This window comes from Trachinotus anak, unplaced genomic scaffold, assembly GCF_046630095.1.
Source record: "Trachinotus anak isolate AG129_WGS33_773 ecotype Australia unplaced genomic scaffold, CSIRO_AGI_Tana_v1 ptg000011l, whole genome shotgun sequence".
NCBI classification, from domain to species: Eukaryota; Metazoa; Chordata; class Actinopteri; order Carangiformes; family Carangidae; genus Trachinotus; species Trachinotus anak.
The window spans coordinates 13,829,176-13,850,321 of NW_027273862.1; the positions used below are offsets into that span (position 1 = coordinate 13,829,176).

Below are 21,146 nucleotides of genomic sequence, written 5' to 3' on the forward strand. Positions count from 1 at the left end.
CACTTTCACTGATTTTTCTTTTTCTTTTTTCTTTTAGTTTGCTGTTCCCTTGCTCTTGAGGGTGCAACTACTCAGTCAGCTGCTGCTTTTTCCGACAGCATTGTGCATTGCTTATTATTATGAAGTATATTCTTTGTCATCAGCCTCAATGAATCTGGTTACTGTGCTGCAATGTGCTAATGTAACCTATGTGGTTTTATTATAGAAAATAAAAAATAATACGATTTTCACACCGACCTGTCAAATTTAATTCACAAATGTATAGCTAGCAGAGGAAAAATATATACAAACAATGACAACTTAAGGAAACAAACAAACAATTCTAAATATGAGCTTTGGTCTCAGTGCTATGGATCACAGCACTGACAATGGGTAAGGCTCTGGCCGCAAAATGAGAGGAGAGTTTAAACCCAAAAGCCACATTCAGGAGGTTATTTACTTGCAAGTCACTCAGATGTCAGGGCAGCTGTTGTAGCTTTGCTGTGGAAGTGTGACAAGGAAGGGGAGTAGTCTGCAACAGTCTGTCTTTCTGTCGAACATCTCTCCCTCTCATTCCACCATTTAACACTCTGTCTTCTTCATTGCAGTGAATGAGGACCTACTACTGCTCCTGTATAAGACATTGTGTTGCCATGGCGTCAAATGCCAGCCACATGTTGGAGGCTGCCTTGGAGCAAATGGACAACATTATTGCTGGTAAGAGTTTCTGTTTCATTATCACAATTTCAATAGACTGCCCAGTTGGTAATTGCAGGCCCACTTTGTAATTGCAGACCTCCATAAAACCGGCATTACCCACATGCGGGAACATTTGGTTTAACTGGATATATATATATATATGTATGTATATAGAGGAAAGAACATTCTCAGGAGTACTTAAACCAGAGAAGCTATGAACAATAGCTAGAAGAAGTTTATAAAGACCACTTGTTGAGGATGAGATACCACTTTGTTTCAGCTGGAGATGTTTTATTGTAAGCTTTTGATTAGATTTGAACTCAGGCACTCACTCATTTGTGCATTTTTGTACTATTTTTGCTTCTCATTAAGCTTACATCTCTCACAGCACACTGAATACATAAACTCCAAGTTACCTTCCAGTATCTTCCCTTCTGTATTTTCTAGCAGAGGTGACACATTTTAGCCAGTGCTGTTTGTCACAACCACAGCAGTATTTTTGCACGGGGTCAGAAGGGAAAGTTCTATTAATAGAGGTGAAAGTCCAACCATTAGCACACTTTACTGAGAAACTATATCACAGATAACAGCAAATAATCACACGCTGCTCATAAAAATACATATGTTTTACATTATATAGTGCACATCTGTCCACATGTCCACAATATGACCTGACTGAATTACTGTTCCTTTGATTTGCCTCAAGACAGCATATAAGAAAAGAACTTTCTGTAACTTAGACATGATGATTACAGTAACCTACAAGCTGAACCTCTAATTTGTGGATTTTAGAAACCACAGTGCACAGCACTGGGACATTTGATGCTATTTACATCCAGCAAGCCACACTGGAGCAAAATAGTGCCCTCAAGAGGTCATTTCAGGAACTGTTCTCAGTATACTCCTGCCTGCCAGTCACCTCTTGATCAGCTGTATTCTCAGTTATGATGCCCAAGAAGTTAAGATGCTAAAACAATCAAATCATCTCAGTTACTTCCCTGTTGTGCAGTACTTTTGATTACCTGTTGTTCTTTCCTCTAGGCAAAATTGGTGAAGGGCTATTTAGTGCTCTTATGCAATTAGATGGCCAGTCCTCAGAGTGTACAAAACAGCAGACCCTTCCCCCACCCATGGATCCTGCCCTCAAGACTCTTCAGCTGACTGAGGCCCTCAGGGTAGCACTGGAGGGCAAGGGGAGTGAGGAAGAACAGGACTTTCTCAGAAGACAAGTCTCTACTGATACAGCAAATGTTATACTAAAATGGCTGGAGAGAGACAAGGTGAGTACTGCCTCACTCACTTCTAAAGGTCCTCGACACTCAGACCATAACAGCATTATTTAATGCTGGAAATATCCAAAATCCAATACATGAGAAAAAGTTCAATTAGTTTCCACTATAGTCTACTACAGTCTACAACTACAGAGTCCATGGGTTTTATTACTTGCGTGATTTGGTGGTCTTTGATCCTGGTCATCAACATCTGGAGGGCTTTTTCCAGTCTGCTATGAAGGAGAGAGCTGGAAGCTGGATCTATGCACCGGTAATGAGATCCAGAGCTCCTGTTTAAAGGACAAGCAGTTGCTTTTTTACTGTCTTACTCTCCCTGATTTCCTTCATTCTTATACCCTTACACTACTCCTGCCCTCTGTTTTCTGAAACAGTTGCTTGCTTTTTTTGACCACGTTACCCACCACCAGCGTTTACCTTCTTCTACTCAACTTCTACTTAAAGTTTATATTGTCAACTTTACACTCACATTCCTCCTCAGTCTCCTCCACTGCTTCCTCCTCCCATTCTGCGTCGTCTTTACTGACTTCTTGCTCGGCACCACATCTGAGAAGCATGTGCTGCAGAAAGTTTCCTCTCCCCTGTGCCCCTTTAGGAAGCCCCGCAAACTCAACTTGACTGAGAGGTACTTCAGACAGAGCAAGAGAGCAGGCTAGAGATAGACAGAGAAAGGTACAGGAGAAAGAAAGGGAGGACGGAAAAAGATGAACGATCATGAGGTGCAGAAAAAATGCAGCGATGTGATAGATACTGAAGCATTTTAAGCGTGTTTGAGAAAGGAAGCAGGAGAAAAGGGGGGAGTTAGAAAGAGGTAGAAAAAAAGTGAAGAGAAGAAAGAAAGGGAGTACAGCCAACTGGCATAGTTTGAGTTATTCAGCTCAGCTCTAAAAGTCTCAGGCGGCCCAGACTCCAAACCACACGGACCAAGTCCTCTCTGTACGCTCTACAACTGCAATATGGTGGGTCTGTAAAAGCAGAAGAGTTGGATTCAGGGAGCTAGAGAGTACAGCACAGTTAAGAGTCTCTGTTTTGTCTTGTTGTGGATTCTGGTTTCTCTTCATCCTCCTTGGTGCTTTACTGCACGAGCTAAATTCTATTAGTATTATCATTAAGTGCCAGACATACAGCACAATGGGCCTGCAAAATGGAGTATGATATTGATTTCTACAAACATTTTGCCTGGCTCAGAAAGGTAAGACACTCTCCACTTGCATGTCTGCTCTTCATACTTTCATACTTTGCCACAATTGGACAAAAATATCTTGTTTGTTTATTTTGCTCCTGCAGTGGTGTTGCTTTTACAGCATAATTACAGCTGCCATACTGGGTGGAAGATGTGATTTGTTTGTGAGTTGAGGAGGTGTGCTGCAGAATATGCAACACATGCACTCTGATATACAAGCCCCTTGTGGACTGTTACAAGGTAATATAAGAAAATAAGCAACCAATTAACATGTGCATTTTAGCTATTACAGAGATGTCGCCCTTCTTGTTTTAGGGTAGATGTCACAAATTAAGATCCTATCAAGGTCTTGATTTTCCAGTTTGACTGAACAAAGCAACTAGTTAGTGATCTTGTAGTTAACGCTGCATTAAAACTAAAATAATATATTTTAAAAGCTAAAAAAGTTTTCATCAATATAGGAATCAGAGTTTATCATTTCTATTCTGATTGTTGACTGATGGTGACACGGGGCTGAATTCTTGAATGCACAACAAGTCTGCCAAACTGGTCATAAGGTTAAGGTGTTTGAGGAGTATGATAAATGGATACATATGTCAGCTGAGATCATTTCCTGCCACTTGAACCTATAGGGAGTCTTTTGGACAGCAAATACCATCTTGCTGCCATTAAGTAGCCATTAGGCCTGACTGCCTCCATTAGGTTTTCATTCTTACTGACTCTGATCCACAGAGGAAGCTTTTTTATGCACATACATGTCAGCCATAGTTATAACAGTGATTAAAATGTGTATACATGACATGTTAATTATCAGTTGATAATCTATGTGTGGAAAAATAAAATTTTCTTTATACCAGACAAATCCTCATTATATTGTTTGGCAATATACAGTATACTGCTTAAATCTTCAAATACTAAGAGAGTACCGTAATACAGTAGCTATTTATGTATAAAGCACTTTTGAACACATATATACAAGTTATTGTCAAGAATTGCAGATATACAATTATAAAAATACATTAATAAAATTAGAAACACCTGTATGTTTATACAATGCAATACAGAAGTGCTGTAGTTTCTTCCTTGTCATTTTCTCAGATTAACAACACCTCAAACTACAACTTCAAGAAGTTTGTTAAATTGAATCAACAACAATTGTAAACTTTAAGGTTTTTTTTCTTCTGTGAATGTTGTTTTTAGTTGAATTACAGTGTATGGAGTTTTATTTAAATTTTTTGTTATGTTTTGTTAGTGTGACTCTTGGAGATCAATATCAGCGCTGCTCATCAGACCTAAACCTCACAGGAGATTAGTCACATTATCATAGATGAAGTCATGAAGTACTTGGCAAATTTGTTCTGCAACATTTTGTAAATAAATGACAGTTTGGATATACATCTGCAATAATGTGAGGTTAATGGGTCTAGGTTTGGAGCGGCTAAAAAAAAAACAGCTTGCAAGAACTAAGTGAACACTTCAACTAAGCCAAGACCTGAACTAAACAAAATACCAAGTGGATTGGAGGAGGGACTTGTGTAGGAGAAAAATACTACTGATCACTAAAAGTAAAAAAAAATATCTTTAATAACACCAAAATTATGCAATCAAATATTATAATGTTAAAATACATGGATTATATGTTTTTAAAGTCTGATGCAAGGACGCTTAATGGTATTTTAAAATTATTGCTAACCACATGAGCTGGCTGCCTCAGGATGACGGACGCTGGGCTACATAATGTTTCCATGATTGTGGTTGAAAGCCTGGATTTCTAAGAAATTTGAGCTCATTTGGTTGCACTTTACTTCCCTTGCACACTGATGGCTCTGAAATATCCTTGACTGCACAGGCAGCCCTGAGTTCAGACTTTGTTTTTTTTCCCACTAATCAGCCGGTATAAAATGCAGTACAACTTTTAATGCTGGATTAGGACCTATAAACCTCTTAGAGACAGAAAATGAAGTTTGAGCCTGAAAGGTAAGTTTCTTGTGTGTGTTTGTGTGTATACTGACTGAGTCTGAGGCTGCAATCACACTGAAGGAAACCAAGCTCGACCCACTGGGCAACTGTTTTGCATTAACACTGGACTTACTGAACTTAATAGCTGACCTTTATTCTGAAGGTAAACCTCCATTCAAACGGCAACAGTGAGTCCTACCAGGAGCGGTTATCACGTCTGGAGGGAGACAAAGAGTCACTAATTCTGCAGGTGAGATTAGTAATTCCTCTGGATATGCTTTTCTTTTGTTGGAGTGAATCAATATTATCTCTGTCTCTTTTTGTACGATTCATATGACCTTTTAAAAGGTTATTGTAGTGGTAAAACATTTAGCCCAAAGCATGCCTGGACATCCATTTAGGAAGGTGAATCAGTTCCATTGGATATGAGTCTACTCAAATAAAAGAGGACATTTGACACCATTCTGCCAGTGGGAGCTGATTCCAAACAGTGCCTGTATCACATTACAGTGTTAGAGGAAAGAGACAAGGAAGGGAAGGTGAAAGGGCAAAGGTAGACCAGAGTATTGTCTTATAAAAGTTGCGTAATTGCGTGTTTCCAGTGCATGTGTGAAGCAATAGTTATCAAGTGGGTAGGGTGCTGTTACAACACTAGAGCGTCTTGTTTTGTCTGATGTGTTTGTGGTGTGTAGGTGTGTGCAGCTCTCAGGACTGCTGAACAAGTGCTTATCTCAGACAGGTTGAGGCTAGCACCACCATGCGCTGTAGCATGTAGGTGTGGGTGAGAACAGGTGCTCTGTTTGTTTCTTCAGGCCTCAGATAAAACATTCCTTAAGAAAATCTGTTCCAGTTGGCTGCTTGGACCTGCCGTTTTAGCATGTGATTAGTCATTATGTGGCCTTAATAGTTTTTCTACAGATTTACATTTAACCTGCATAGTGCTGACATTGCTGGAGCCACTGAAGTGTTGCAAGCACCTAATGAAGCACAAAGGAACATTCATTTCTTCTCAGAGGAAATGTTTGCACTGTTTGATCTGGCACAGACATAGAAATTTCAACATAAACGAGTTACAGTGAATAAATGAAAATAGCTGATATTAACGAATGGGTTCTGCGAGAAACTCTGAGAAAATCTGAGGTCTTGAGAATTTTGCTAGACCTATGCTGTAGTTATCTGATAAAATGTGGAACTAAATGATGATTGAACAGTTTTATTGTCCAGTTTGGTTAAGATTCTTATCTCTACCGTTGTTCTGTTCCCACCCACAAATACACACAGGTGAGTGTGCTGACAGACCAGGTGGAAGCTCAGGGGGTGAAGATCAGTGATCTAGAGACTTCTCTGGTGGAGCATCAGCACAAACTCAATTCCACAGAGGAGATGCTACAGCAGGTACATTGCTTTCCTGACATTGCTGACTTGAATCTTATATTGGACTTTGTCGTGCTTGACGTACTACTGGACCAATGTCAGGAAACTCTGACTTTTGCCAGGCTTTTATATCAATATTTTTCTTCCAGTTAATGAAATGTGACAGGGCCCCAGCCTGTCCATCTATCTTTTAAATGTGACTCTTCTGCAAATCCAATCATTTCTCATAAGCTGTAGTATGTAACTCGGGATGAGTTCTGCTTCCAGGGAAGAAATTCCTTGCACAGATTCCAGTGAATCTGGCTGCACATAACCTTGACAACCAAAATATTTAGGATGCTCAGACTCATTCCATGACAGTGTCTTAGAGTGTATCTCTGGTTTATGCCAGGCCAGACTGGTCTGTCTGGGCAGGTAATCATAGCACAATTAACCACACCCCCAACCTGTAACCACCAGGACTAAGTCCATGCATGCTCTTACACACACGCATTCACAGGGAGAGGGAGAGAGATAGAGAGAGAGAGAGAGAGAGAGAGAGAGGACAACAGAGGGAAGGAGAAAGGGACAAATGAGGAAGGGAGGAACAACTGAAAAAGGTGGAGAGATGGGAGGGAGAAAGAATAGGGGTGGTGCTCCTTAAAGAGAAGTTAGAAGTGTATGTCTACAACTTTCAGTTGTTAGCTGTTGACTTCAAATCTACTACGGAGACTTTGCTGAACTGTACGAAGGACGCTGAATGGAATGGATGTATCAAACTTTCATCTACTGAAACTGCAAGACACTTGAAACCATTGATTCCATGAGGGAAATTCACTTATACTTCCTTTACCACAGGCAGACACTGGAATAAGATGAACCAGGTATTACATTGAATACATTTCCCTTCACAGTAGAATGTTTCAGCCTTTTCTGACAGAGTTCATAAGAGTCAGGAATATGTCTTTTAACTATCTGATGAGTTGTGAACTTAATGCTCAGTGTCATGTGCAATGCTGGACGTGTGCAGCGTATCAGAGGACAGGCAGGGCTGGTTTCTTGGAGACATGGTCATTATGAGGCTTTGGACCTGAGCCGTAAATCTCTTCCTGGTGACAAAGCTCTAATATTTTCCAGTGTGCACACTAGAAGAAGCCCAGATATTTTCCGAAGCCAAAGCTTTAAATGGATATATCCATATGTACTGTTTGCCTACTTCATATGCTCATTTCTAGACTTTAAGTGATTTAACACCTGCTTGACATCAACCAAATTAGTAATACATCTGCTAGCATAGCCTGGCTTAACTCTCAAGGCTGACAACCATAGAAGAGAGATAGTCACAGAACTGTATAGCAGATCCATAGTTTCCCTCAGCACCAGGTTTGATTGGCAAAGGTTCACACACTGACAGGAAAATGCACCTGTCACAGTTATTTTAATGTTCTTTCTATGAATGTTTTGCATGGTTTTGGTAACCCCCTCTCTCACTCTCTGTCTCGCCTCCCCTCTGCTGTGTACTTTGAGTGAGCTGTGAAATAGGCATTATAAATAGTGGTCATGGGTTGTGTATATTTAGCCACTCAAACAGCGTTTTAAACCAGTGGGTTTGTCTGAGGGGACTGTCATTACAGAACTGGTGGCTTGCTGTGCCTCACACTTAATGTTGCCTTTGTTCAGTAAGTACTGAGTGCTGTGTATTACTGAAAGGATAATACATTTATATATGTTTGTGTTAACCTGTATGTCTGTTTGTGTTGCTTCATGCTCTTGCTGTATGTTGTTGATGACAGGAGCTCCTGCATAGGACGTCACTGGAGAACCAGAAGCTGAGTCTTATGGGGGAGGTGTCCTACCTGAAACTAAAGCTGACAGACATGGAGGGAAAACAGGGCCATGGGGCTGAAAGGCAGCACAAAGCAGAGGTAGGGCTTTGCACAGAGCTGAATGTGACAAGTCCTTGTGTTAGTAAAGTCTTTATTTACAGTCTGTTGTTTGGTTTGTCAGAACTTATTTGAATATGTGTCAGTCAGACTCGATTTACTTGTGTTGAGTTATCACTGATTTCACTCTCAGTATAGTTTTGCAATTAAACTTCATATTCTTGTTTAGCAGATATATTTATATGTGACAGGCTCATAGCCAAATTACCATACAGTTTGTTTCACCGAGGACTGCCTGCAAGGAGGACTTAGTTTGGCTAAAATCCTCAGGAACACTTCTGTTTTGCTTCAGTCCTTGGAAATTTGAACTTAACTCTGCCAGGAATGACGAGGGTACACACAAAAATCTGCCTTGTGTTCTGATGGATCTAACCTTGAAGTCAGCTGCTGATTTTATGGAAGACCATAAACACTTTCTGGATGGATGTAGGGGAACATTCACCAAAATCCTGGCTCTGTTGTTCCTGGCCAAAGTCTACAGGAAAAAAAAAAGTCTCCAAGGGGTTTAAATTTTTTGTCAGTTTAAACTGAATCATGTATTTCCTTAAGACCAATGTGTTGGGTTACCAGCAGACATCCTGGGCATTTAGTGACCATATGAATTGGAGAAAGGGAAAGCAGGGAAAGCTGCATTATTACTAGACAGGATACAGCAATGTATGTAGTTCCTATCAAAACACTACTGGTCAAAGAGCCTTTGTGTTCACAGGTTAAGAGAGTTCAGGCATAGCGGAGTTGGCATGATGGATGGTGGGCCAAATATGAGTGTGTGTAGGCTTCAGCCCAGAGAATTTTGTTCTTGGTGGTGGGTAACAGTTGAGTAGACCACTCTGAAAAAAAACGACCCTCTTCCTAACTGAAGCCATATTTCTTAAAGCATTTGATATTTATACAGCAAATGAAAAAAGGGACATTCATTTGAATATGTCTGAGTGTTTATAGGGATTTGATTTGTATTTCTAATTTTTGTAAGTACTAATTTTTCTCAGGAAGAAGTAGCATAGTTGTGTTTTAGTAGATGGTAGTGTTTCAGCACCTCTCAGTTCTGCTTTCATTATGTTTACAAACCCAACTTTCACTACGTAAGCTGCTTGGATTTAGGGAGAATAGAAAAAATCTGCTTTCAACACTTTACTAGCCTCCCACGTGTTTCCTTTACTACACAAACATGTCCACACTTATGCATGTTTGCACACACGCGCGTGTGTGCACGCGCGCGCACACACGCGCGCGCACACACACACACACACACACACACACACACACACACACACACAAACACAAACACACACACACACACACACACACACACACACACACACGTGCACATGTGCAAGCCTCCTTGCTGTGGAGCCAGTAAGCTCATAGTTAAATTTAGCCATGGAGGCACTTCGTATCATCTGTCATATCCGCTGTACCAGACCCCAAGTGAGACTTCCTCTGTCCACAGTCCGAGCATAACTTGGCTGCTGTTTACACTTTTTCTGAAGGAACATGATCGCCTCTAAAAGACGGCAAACCTATTCACCTCTTTTGCTGTTTCTCAATGCAAACTACCCATTTGATAAACTGGATATGCGTGTTATGGTAATTCAGGTTCATGAATAAAAACAGTGTGTGCTTTTAGACTAAATGGGTGTAGCTGGCCCTGTGTGTCTGTATATGGAACCAACCAAGGATCTGTATTTCTAATACAAGTTCACTACCATATTTATATATTGTGGCTCAAGACCAAATCTACACTTTCTCAGAATGTAGAATATCAGATTACCTAGATATAAAGTAGAGGAAAAAACTGGATTGAAAGGTAATATCTATTAATCTCTACAGGGTTTCCTCTTCTCTTTCTAAATATTTCTCTCAATTTTCTCTCCCCCGCTGCATCTGTCAGACTGTAGTGAATTTCATTAGCGAGCTTCAAGAGCAGATGTGTAGGTTTCAGAAGGAGATCAATAGCAAGATCCAGGAGAAAAAGGCCTTGGAGATCCCGGCTGACAGCAACCCCTGCGTGGTGTGCCACACTGAGCCCACTGAGGGCAAGGGCTCAAACCCTGGGCCGTCCTGTGACAGAACCTCAGGGGTGATGCACAAACTAGAAGAGGCTCCAGATGCGACTGATGGCAACACACACAGCCTGGAAGAGGGTAGCTCAGATGCAGAGCAGCAGTACCACTGTAGAGGAGAAAGTGTAGGCACAGCTTGCCTCCGTGATGTCTAATGTTGTGTACAGCATGGGTTGTCTTACGTTGTTGTGTGCAGCTTGGTAAATCTGTTATGCATCAGTGTGTGACACAGCTAATACCTGTAGGTACATTTCATGTAATTTGATATCGTATGCTACAATGTGCAGGCTTACTAACACCACTTGATTATTTATTCCTGCTATTGGAGTGACATAGTTTCTTTGAGCCTTGCAGCTGAAATTAAGCGGCACATATTTCTCACATGTTCGGTTTCAGGGCTTACTTAAGGAGCTCAGAATTCTGAAGGACAAAGTGGAGCACCTGGAGGATGAGAAGTTACAGTATGAGAAGAAACTCAAAGCAACAAAGGTAAAAGAAAATTCAGATTTTCAGGGTCTCCAGACTTTGAAATACACCAGTGCCCAAATTCCACTGCTAACTGTCCACTCAACTTTCCTAAATGCTGTCCAATGCGATGTTCCAGCCAGTTGAGTGAGTCATTTTCTTTTGCACACGCTCTTATTCATGGACACCTATGTTTTCTTAAGAAGTCTGAGAGCTATTTTACCTTCTATTTTAAAGTACTGTAAAAATAAAGTTAATAATGGCTTAGTCCCTTTTTAATGTCCTCCTTGTATACTTTGGCATGATCCCATGGCATTAACTTCTTAGACTTTTTTGAATAACTTGCCCTATTGTAGGATATATTCCTTTATTTTTTGGACATTATTATTATTTCGCAGAAATATCTTCTTTGTTATTGTCAGTTTGGTAGCAGATGGTTAGACAGATATTCTTCAATTCAAGGCAGTAGAGTCTTAATGGCAGAAAACGAGCTATATAGTCTGTCATGTGTGTGATTATGTATCTTACTCTACCTTTTTAAACAAACCAGTGGGGACTAACATTCTGATGAAGTAAAATAGGGTTATGATGTGGTACTTAAGACAAGAAGTGTATTTTTCTTCCACTTTCTTCTACACAAACAGAACACTGGTAAAAAGATCAGCCTGAACTTAACTTTATTACCATCTGTTTTTTCCTTATACTCTGTAACTTCAAAACAAACTATAAAGTCTATAAAGTGGCCTAACATTTTGTGTCTCTAAAATTCAGGGGAGGATTAGTGTGCTTTGTTGTGGGTGTTTTATATGTAGGTATATGTGATGGATCTTACCCAGATTGTGTTTCAAATGAGGACATGTGCTGGCACTTGAAATTAAGATGCATATACATGTCTATTTTTTGTGAATAAGAAAGTGCTTTTAGCTGTGCATGTGCTTGTTTGCACATATGCTACCTTCGTACAGAACTGCATGTCCTGTCTGCTAAGATTCCTCATGTGTGGCACCCACAGGCAGAGATCAGCAGCCTTCAGCAGCTTTTGCTCAGTAAGAACGCCGAGATAGAGAGTTTGCACACACAGCTGCTGGCCAGACCCTCTCTATCCACCGAGAGCTCAGAGAGAGGTAAGCAAAGCACCCAGCTTCAAGGCCTCGACCAACCTGCCAACAGCAACCTCTCACTGTCAGTGTTACCCAGCCTCATAGGTGACACAGTTAATGACTCCTATTTGCATTCATTAACTTGTAGTAACAGCTGTGGGAAAACTCTGTCTTGGCCCTTAATAAACTGTCTCATCATGGGTCTCTGTCTCTCTCTCTCTCAGAGGAGATGTACAGGAAGAGGCTAAATGCCAAATGTAAGCCTGAGCACTATTTCATGAAAATTATTTTGAACCCATAGGCCATGTCTATTTGTAATTTTTCATTTATTTCCTTTCTCCACACGTCTCTTTATTCTATTATCTTTTGGTTCCTGCTGCGCTTAGGGGCAGATTTGACAAACACCACCTGGTTTCTAAACATACTTGATGCACTATCTCTCCTCCCTTTGGCTTTTTCGTTGTCTTTATGGATTCCTGAGAGCATAATCTCTTGTTTATTCTTAATTTTGTCAGTCACAGATAAACTCTTCTCTGGGGTATTTGCTGAGCATAATCACCGTCACTGCCTGTTCGTCTGCAAATGTTACTTCAGAAGTGTCTATGGACCATTGGCCCAAATATGTAAAAGCTGACATGCATAAAGCTATGACTGGTGTATTAAAAAAAAGCTTTGGTGAATCTAAAAATACATGGTTGGATGGACCTCTAATGAGGAATGCGTTTTTCATGTTAGCGTGTATTTTTGTCTTTCTTTTCTTTCTGAATAACCATATGCAGTTAAATATGTCTATACAAAATGATAATTCAATGACACAAGGAGCTGTCTATTAATAATCAGTATGAGGTTTCTCTTTCTAGATCAGGAACTGCAGAGGCTTAAGACTGGTATGAAATCATTGGTTGCTGCCAATGATGAAAAGGTAAGTTACCAGGAATCTGGAAACCTATTCTTTCTCTTTCTGGTAAGCACAGCTGTATGTGATTGAACAGTATAGAGCACCATGTGTGTTGTTTGCTACAATATTAAGTGTCTTACTGGCATGTATGTACAAGTGTTATCATGACTGCTGTTTGCAAGGTCAGAAGGTAACTGTTTTTAGATGTTGTCATTTCTTAGAGGCGCCATCCTATAACCATTTATAGTACAGAGGGGCTTTTGTATTCTCCCTCCCAGAGAATCTTGTACTTTAAAGACTTACAGACACAGCCCTACATGTGGCACACTAGTGAAGACGCACACGTACACACACCCCAAGGCGAGCCATGTCAGGCAAAGCCACACTTAAGTAGGCCTGGATCTGCCAAGCCTAATTTTGGAGTGAGCTGCATTAAGAGAACCATGGCAAAACCAGGCATGGGCACCACTTCAAAAAACACACACTCCGTGCAGCTGGTGACCACAACTAAGATTTCCAGCCAGGCCCGTGTCAATCCCCTCCCTATCCACTACATTGATGTAAAGGCCATATGGTGAAAGAGGGATGTTTGTGTGGCCAACAACAGGGCTAGGCAGATAGCCCATATGTGTTTCCTAACCTTAGATAAACATCTTAATTGGGTTTTGTTGACCTTGAACCTCCCCTTCTCTGTTTTCTGTAGGACCGGCGTATTGAAGAGCTCACTCTGCTCCTGAATCAGTGCAGGCAATTCAGAGAGGTCACTCACACTACAAGGCAAGGTAATCAGCTTTTTCACTCCTTTGTGATTCCCTTGAAATATTTGTATTATCTTAGCAACAACATTTGAGCTTAATGAAAGCCATCACACTTCCTCCCTTAACAGAAGTGTGTGCCACTGCTTGAGCTCAGAGATAAAAAACACTTCTCTTTGTTACTGCAGCACCACCTGCTGTTCATTCATTGCCGAATGGAAGGACTCCTTCAAGCAGCAGTGAGGAAGAAGAGCAGGGGCTCATGAAGAATACTGACACTGCCAGTGCAAAATCTGAGGATGTAAAATCTCTAGTGGGTCGAACAAATTTTCCTCATGTTTAAATTTGCTGTTTGCATGAACATGATTTTGAATATCATTTTAGTTCCTTTAACTTTCATTTTTACCCATCACAGGTTTCCACAAACAGCTCTTCCTCCCAACAAACATCACTTTTATCCCTCCAGAAGGACAGTGATTCCAGGTAGTGAAGAATATTTATTCATTAATGGATGACTGTAATGTCTATTAGTTGGATTTTATTCAGATGATTGTGTTTTTATTTTCTCAGAACAGAAGCACAAACTCTATCAAGTAGCATGAATGACCTAACAAACGTACCTTCACAAAAGGTGATTATCATACAAATCTAACATGCTTTTTTTTCTACATGCAAGTTACTGTACGATGTCTCATATGATGGTTGTGTGACATAATTCACTGTACTTATTTGTACAACCTCTATACTGTCTATAATTACAGTTAATTTGCTGAGTCTGATTGTCTTTTGTATTATTATATCTGTGTGGTTTATCCAGAGTGGTTTGGATGACACCAGAAGTCAGACGCTGCCTGTGAATTCCTCTCTGTCAGAGCAAAATGGGATCGGAGGCAGCAGCAGTGAAATCCAGAACCAAAGGTCTCCAGATGGGAGCGAAGATGGAGACTCCAGCCAAAGTAAATCCAGACATATTAACTCAGGCTGTAATTTATAACATGACTGATTACTGCACAGTAATAATCCTTGCTATAGGATCATACCTTTTTCTGTGGAGAAGTTGTGACAGCAGTCATTCCCATGGGTAATGACAGGATTCATGTTTGAAACAAACCACTCTTCTTTGACCAAACGACCATTACACCTTTGATCACAACTAATTGCAGAGTCTCCTGACAAGGCTGATGGATCATGGGATAAACTTTCTCACCAAACACACCCTCTCTCTTGCTCTGATTGACCACATTCAACCCAACTCCACCCTTCCTCAGCTTTACTGACCAGTTTTAACTTGAGCCCCACCCTGATTTCTCTCTGCCAAGTCCTGCTGCAGAGTAGAGTCTGACTGCAGCCTATATCATAAAGATCACACCCTGTAAATTTTAGCTAAAACCCATACTTTTTCATGGGACATTAACTGATTACTTATTTGCAGAACTCAATGGTCTGTGACCTGCGCTCCCTCTCCTGAATAGAGCATTGTGAAAAGGCAGACCGCCACACATGTATTATGCTTAGCTCCTAATGTGCTGGTTATTTTTGGCTGCTTTTTACTCAGTCATCAAGATTGTGTTTCCGACAATTCACAACTACAGAAAACTACAAATTTCGATCTTTTCAAAGGCATCATCACTGAAATGCATATTTGGCAAGATTACAGCGGGGCTTTTGTCCGGTCAAATTATTATGAATTAACTGCCATTCTTAACTAATCGAATGCACAGTACACTCAAATGATTTAAATCAAATTTGTACTCAGTAATATTGCGCTATGTTTTTTTGTAACCTCCTAAAGGAAAGTTGGAGAAAGTTGATGACAGCACTTCAAGCGATAATTCCCCTGTTCATTCTGGGACAAATACACAGCCTGGCCAACGAGCTGTGGGCTCACCAGAATACATGAAGAATAACAGGAGCTTCAAGAGACTCTGGGGAAAGTGAGTGTTGTAAAATAGATTAATACCTCAACATTATGTCAGCACAGATTATCAGTACCAAGGCAAGAAGAAAACGCCAGCCAATAGATAATAATTTTGAGTGTCAGTATTTTATAACATAGATATCTAAATCATATATCATATATACAACATACAGTAAATTGTGTATAAATAATATATATGACATGGCTTTGTGTGGCATATTACTTGATGGTTAAATGTATGTATTATGTTTATGTAAATAATAATACACTGTATCTTTATAAAGTATTCCTCTGGTAATACAATACTGCCACTACATTTACCAAGTGGAAAAACACACTGAGTGTAATAAAACTGAATAATTGAGCTCAGTAATGAATTATTATTTGGGTTACAGTAATAGAAATATTTTCCATTATCATCTTTATTTTTTTTGTAATCTTATAAATTAAAAAAAAAAATTAAAAAATAGACAATAAGTAGCACCTTTACTTAATGCACTCTGAGAATGAAAGTAACCACACAGAGTTTATCCACAGACTTCGAAGAACTCAGTCTGGGGGCCTCCAGGCAGCAGATCCAGATGGTGGTCAGTTTAGAAGAGGGGGACTGCGTGCTACAGCAGGACCCAGACTAACCAGGACCCCTGAGTCATATGACCCTGCACGGTAATGATCTGACCTACAGCAGCAGAAGCCTACAGTACTCTTCAGTACTCTATTATAAATGTTTTGGATCAGCGAGGTCACCCTGCTTTAAAATAATCTGGTTTAGTTCTCTAACCTCATCATCATTTCCACCATTTCCTTAATGGCCAAAATGAGAAGAGGCTTATTTTAGCATAACAATTTGTGTTAAATGTATTATATGCTTTATGTATTTTACAGTGAATATTATAAAATATAATCATTTTAAATTAATTAACCAGTTTTTCTCGTTTTCCCTGTCAGTGATATGAATATTCCATTCAGCCAGTGGACCAAGGAGCAGGTGTGTGGCTGGCTAGAGGACTATGGACTGGGCCAGTACGTCAGTCTCTCCAGACAGTGGGTTGAAAATGGACAGACACTGCTGTCTGCTACTCCTCAGGATTTTGAGAAGGTCAGAGAATAAAACAGGATGTTTGATGTCACTTTACACTAAACAACAAAAATATAATACATTTAGGACTCAGTAATGATGCATATTATAAATCAAATTTATTGATATATTCATATCCTATAGGAGATGGGTATGAAGAATCCTTTGCACAGAAAGAAGCTGCAGCTGGCTCTGAGGGCTTTCACCACTAAAGTTATAGAGAAATCATCAGAGCTGGACCACATCTGGGTCACCCGTAAGACTCTTTCTACATGGGATATTTTAAACTTCTGATGCTGTATCTTCTCATTTGAATCCGATCTCAAAAAAGAGAAATGGACTTCTCATGCCGCAAACCAGACAAAGAAATGTAATGTGTGAGATGGAAATGTATTTTGAAAAAAAATGCAAATATAGTCATCATTCAAAACCAGGAACTGTATCTCAACTGACCTGTTACAGGGGTTGTGTTTTGAGACCTAACTGCTCATGGAGCTTGTATCAGCATTAAAATGTGTAGTTAGTGAAGTTAATTCATGTCTGATTTTCACCCACTTAGGCTGGTTGGATGATATTGGTTTGCCTCAGTATAAAGATCAATTCCATGAGGCCCGAGTGGATGGTCGAATGATACAGTACCTCACAGTGGTAAGACTTAATCCAGCATGTGCCGTTACATTTTCTAGTAAGATGGAGGCCTGCACATACAATTATTTGAATTCCAAATGGGATTTAAAGCATAAAACAATATTATGAATTCGTAAGTTCACTGATCTTCTTCTGCTTGTCATCCAGAATGACCTCTTGACTCTAAAGGTCACCAGCCAGCTTCATCATCTCAGTATTAAATGCGCCATTCATGTCCTTCATGCCAACAAGTTCAACCCCCACTGTCTTCGGCGTAGGCCAGGGGAAGAGGTAAGCCAGGATGGAAAGGAGTAGGTGGAATTTGAAATTGTGGATTGTGCATGGGTGTATTGTATGTAGGTTTATTTTATGTTACATTTTGTGTGTATGCTGACACTCAAAGCTGAGAAAATGTCACATATTACAGACATTAATACACAAGAACATTTTTAAGAGTTTTACTGAGGTACTGCTTTTAGATGGCGAGCAGATGTAATGACATCAGTTTCCCACAAGATGGTGACAGACAGACATTGAATGCTACCAAGAGCAGAGCATTTTTCTTTTCATACAACTGCATCTTAGGTCGTAGTGCTGTTTAAATATTTTAGAAGAAGGGTCAGTCGGTTATGAGTGAGATGGAAATGGGTGTAATGCCAAACAATATTATTATTTTTTAACTTTCTGCAGAAACAGCCCAGTCCCTCAGAGGTGGTGCAGTGGTCTAACCACCGTGTGATGGAGTGGCTAAGAGCAGTAGATCTAGCTGAGTACGCTCCTAATCTACGGGGCAGCGGCGTTCATGGTGGGCTGATTGTAAGTACTGTACATTTTTAGCTTTTGCACAACTTCATCAGTGCACAGTGGAATTACATGCTTATATTACATGCCTGGAGACCTAGATTTGTCATTGTCAACATGCTCTTCCATAGATCCTGGAGCCACGATTCAGCTCTGAGACTTTAGCCCTGCTGTTAAATATTCCTCCCCAGAAGACATTGCTCCGGCGCCACCTCGCCATGGCCTTCTCTGCCCTAGTGGGGCTTCAGGCCACGCAGGAGAAGCGCGAGTATGGCAATGCCACAGGCCACGTTCCCCTCACTACCACTGCTAAAGTGAAGGTAAGAACACAGTCTGAAAATCAAAATGTTCTGTGGTTTTTACAGCATACAACATTAAAATGATTTATTAATGCCTTGGACTCCTTTTTCATGTTTTCAGCCAAAGAAGCTGGGCTTCACCCAATTCAGTCACCTGAGAAAGAGAAAACCTGATGAATCTGCGGACTATATCTGCCCAATAGACAGTGGAGTGCTGACTGTGAATGGGGTTTCCCGATTGCCCTCTGCAGCACTCAGAGGCCTCAGCCCCAGCTTGGTCAGACAGGCTGAGAGGCTGGAGCAGCTTGGGATAAAAGCTGAGGCTAATGGCCCTAAATAATAAAAAAGTACCACAGACACACCACACTCTCCTCTCCCTGACGAAGGGACTTTTCTCAATCAGTGGAAATTCTAACGCAGAAGTGCAACCAAGATGCATCGATGCGGTGATTTGCTGGATGGGCTGCAAAGAGTCTGTGTTTAGCAGGTGATGTTATTGTTGTTAATGTATTTTTCACCTGATGTAGCTTATACAATGTTCACCTAAAATGGTGATGAATGGCATTGTGTGGAATATTTTATGAAAGCTGCTCTCTGCATTCCTTATACAGTCAGATTCCAAAGCTCATACTTTTGCTTTAAATCTACTAATTTTACTGACCATTTTGTATCTAAACGTCTGTAGATTTAGTTTGGATATTGATGACCCTTTCCTGTTACATATATGTGGATTCATTTCACATTATAGTAATTGACACCAGATACTGTAAGTATTGATGTTTCTCATTCATCTGAAAATTAAATCATTTTGATTCTTCATGGTACACAAATGATACTTTCCTGCAGCCCCAAATAAGGGTTTTGGTTCACCTTTAGCTTCTCCTGCCCAAACATTTCCATGTTTCATGCAGTAATATAATATACATCAGGTAAACAGTTAGCTTTGTTCGATTTTTTTAGAAGAAGAAATGGTAAAAATTAAAAGCAGTGTGATCATATTTAAATTTTAGCTAAATTATATATATAGTACTATAAAGTACTGAGATAAAATGTATGAAAATTAACAGATGTTTTTATGTTTAGGAGTTCAGTATTAATGCAGTATATCATTAAAGCAAGGGAGACAATTTTGTGTGGTTGAAAGATTTGGAATATTTTAGGATGACATCACTTCCTGAGGATGGATATTAGGGTGTTAAATGGGTAGTTAATCCAAGACTGCCCACTCCTGGTCAAAAATGAAAAAAACAAGAACACTTTGCACCCAATTATTGTACCAACCCAGGATATACAAGTGGTGAGTTAATCAAGATTAATGCCTCAAACAATCAGTTGTCCTCCTGCTGATGAATATTAACAGCTTTGATCTAAATTTGATTTGGTTCCACTAGTTTGTGTATAGTAACAAAAAAAAAAAAGAATGCAAACCTCTCTAAACATAATTTGGCTTTAGCACTTTTGCCTGCTTATATAGTCAGCCAGTTATAGAAGTCATTGTCCAGTTAATGTTGCTGACCCCAGAAAAATGTTTTGTGATTTGATGATACTGTATAAGCAAAAGGATGCGAGACAGTCTCAACTGTTTTCAATTATATCCGAGGATATCAGAAAAACAAATCTCCTTAAACCATACCACAAAGTAAGCCATACTACAAAGCTATGTCTATGCAATTAAAATGCTAAGTAAAAGACAAGATGTAGTTTCAGGAACATACAGTAATTAAGGGCGATGTTGTGATGTATTGCGTTCTTGGTCTTAAAGACAAATAATTTTCTTCATGAGCAGGTGAAATTCAATAAGGGATCTCTGGATTGCATTGCACTCTTTACCCTCTGGCTAACTTATCTGATTGGAGCAAAGGGAGAGCCCTGAGAGGAAACCTTTAGCAGGGTAAAGCGGTCGTGATATGGCATCTCTTAAGATACTGTAGCTTAAAGGCTAAACAAGCCATATGGATGCATTTAATAGGGTTAGATTTGCATGCTTTTAACCAATGTCTAGTGCCATGTATTGTAATTGTTATGCGGTTTCTGTATTTGCTAACTGAGACAGAAATGCTAACGGTAGATGGTATATTCCATTTTACACAGACTGAACACTGTAATGAAACAAAGTCTAAATAAATTTCACTGTGTCCTAGTGAATCTACTAGGATTCTGCAGGCGTGTCTGAGAGTGTGGCAGACAGGGCAGCAGTCAGCTCCCCTCTGAACCCTCCTGCAGAAGCGCACGGCCTCAATTATACCAAACACAATAATTAGGGAATCTTGTACCTCTGCATATCATTAGTTCCCTAACGGAGAACATCCTGATCAATGATTACAAATGACAGGTTCATAAATAAATTAGTCCTGCTGATAAGTGTGTAACACTACTCAATTGATCAATGTTAAATGGAAATTAGAGGGATGCAGGAGTGAGGTTTGGGATAATACATTTTGCAAATGTGAGTCATGAATACAAAGTGGGTGATTTTACAACAAATATTAGTGTTTTATCAGTGGAAATATGGAGTATCTCCTTCCAACTCTCCTGTTTTCTCTCGTTCAGTGTATCCTATGTTTAGTTATCTCTCATCCTCCTTTAGTGATACAGGTACATGTACTAAATGCAGTTTATTTGCCATCATGGAGGCAAGGCTCAGTGAATGGGGAGCACAACTCTGCTTCCCTTCAGCTCCCGAGTAGTCGGGAAGTCAGGGCAGCTGGGTGACTGCGTGACTGCCTGTAACGAGAGG

At 40.0% G+C, this 21,146-nt stretch overlaps 1 protein-coding gene and 1 long non-coding RNA gene across 11 annotated transcripts in view; one reads left to right on the top strand and one right to left on the bottom strand.

The window, feature by feature from the left end:
* Positions 1-772: 772 nt before the first annotated feature.
* The window catches only part of LOC139627467 (uncharacterized), a 335,432-nt gene continuing 315,058 nt past the window's right edge, over positions 773-21,146 (bottom strand). The window contains exon 3 of the long non-coding RNA XR_011692575.1: positions 773-2,239. This is a non-coding gene — a long non-coding RNA (uncharacterized lncRNA). The remainder of the gene's footprint in view (positions 2,240-21,146) is intronic.
* Positions 1,749-19,226, top strand: ppfibp2a (PPFIA binding protein 2a). 10 transcript variants are annotated; one of them, XM_071488229.1, is made up of 23 exons: positions 1,749-1,958; positions 5,273-5,359; positions 6,391-6,504; positions 8,256-8,387; positions 10,297-10,593; positions 10,865-10,957; positions 11,946-12,057; positions 12,258-12,290; positions 12,894-12,955; positions 13,635-13,713; positions 13,875-13,999; positions 14,102-14,169; positions 14,257-14,317; positions 14,504-14,642; positions 15,479-15,620; positions 16,142-16,270; positions 16,553-16,703; positions 16,827-16,938; positions 17,242-17,330; positions 17,478-17,600; positions 18,000-18,125; positions 18,242-18,430; positions 18,531-19,226. In XM_071488229.1, exons 1-23 carry the CDS (start codon positions 1,752-1,754, stop codon positions 18,747-18,749), a joined length of 2,889 nt encoding a protein of 962 aa, XP_071344330.1. In that variant the 5' UTR covers positions 1,749-1,751; the 3' UTR covers positions 18,750-19,226. The 10 variants fall into 10 exon arrangements, with proteins under 10 accessions (XP_071344330.1, XP_071344331.1, XP_071344335.1 ...); XM_071488231.1 differs by lacking the exon at positions 1,749-1,958 and adding an exon at positions 2,651-3,159; XM_071488233.1 differs by lacking the exon at positions 1,749-1,958 and adding an exon at positions 2,651-2,926.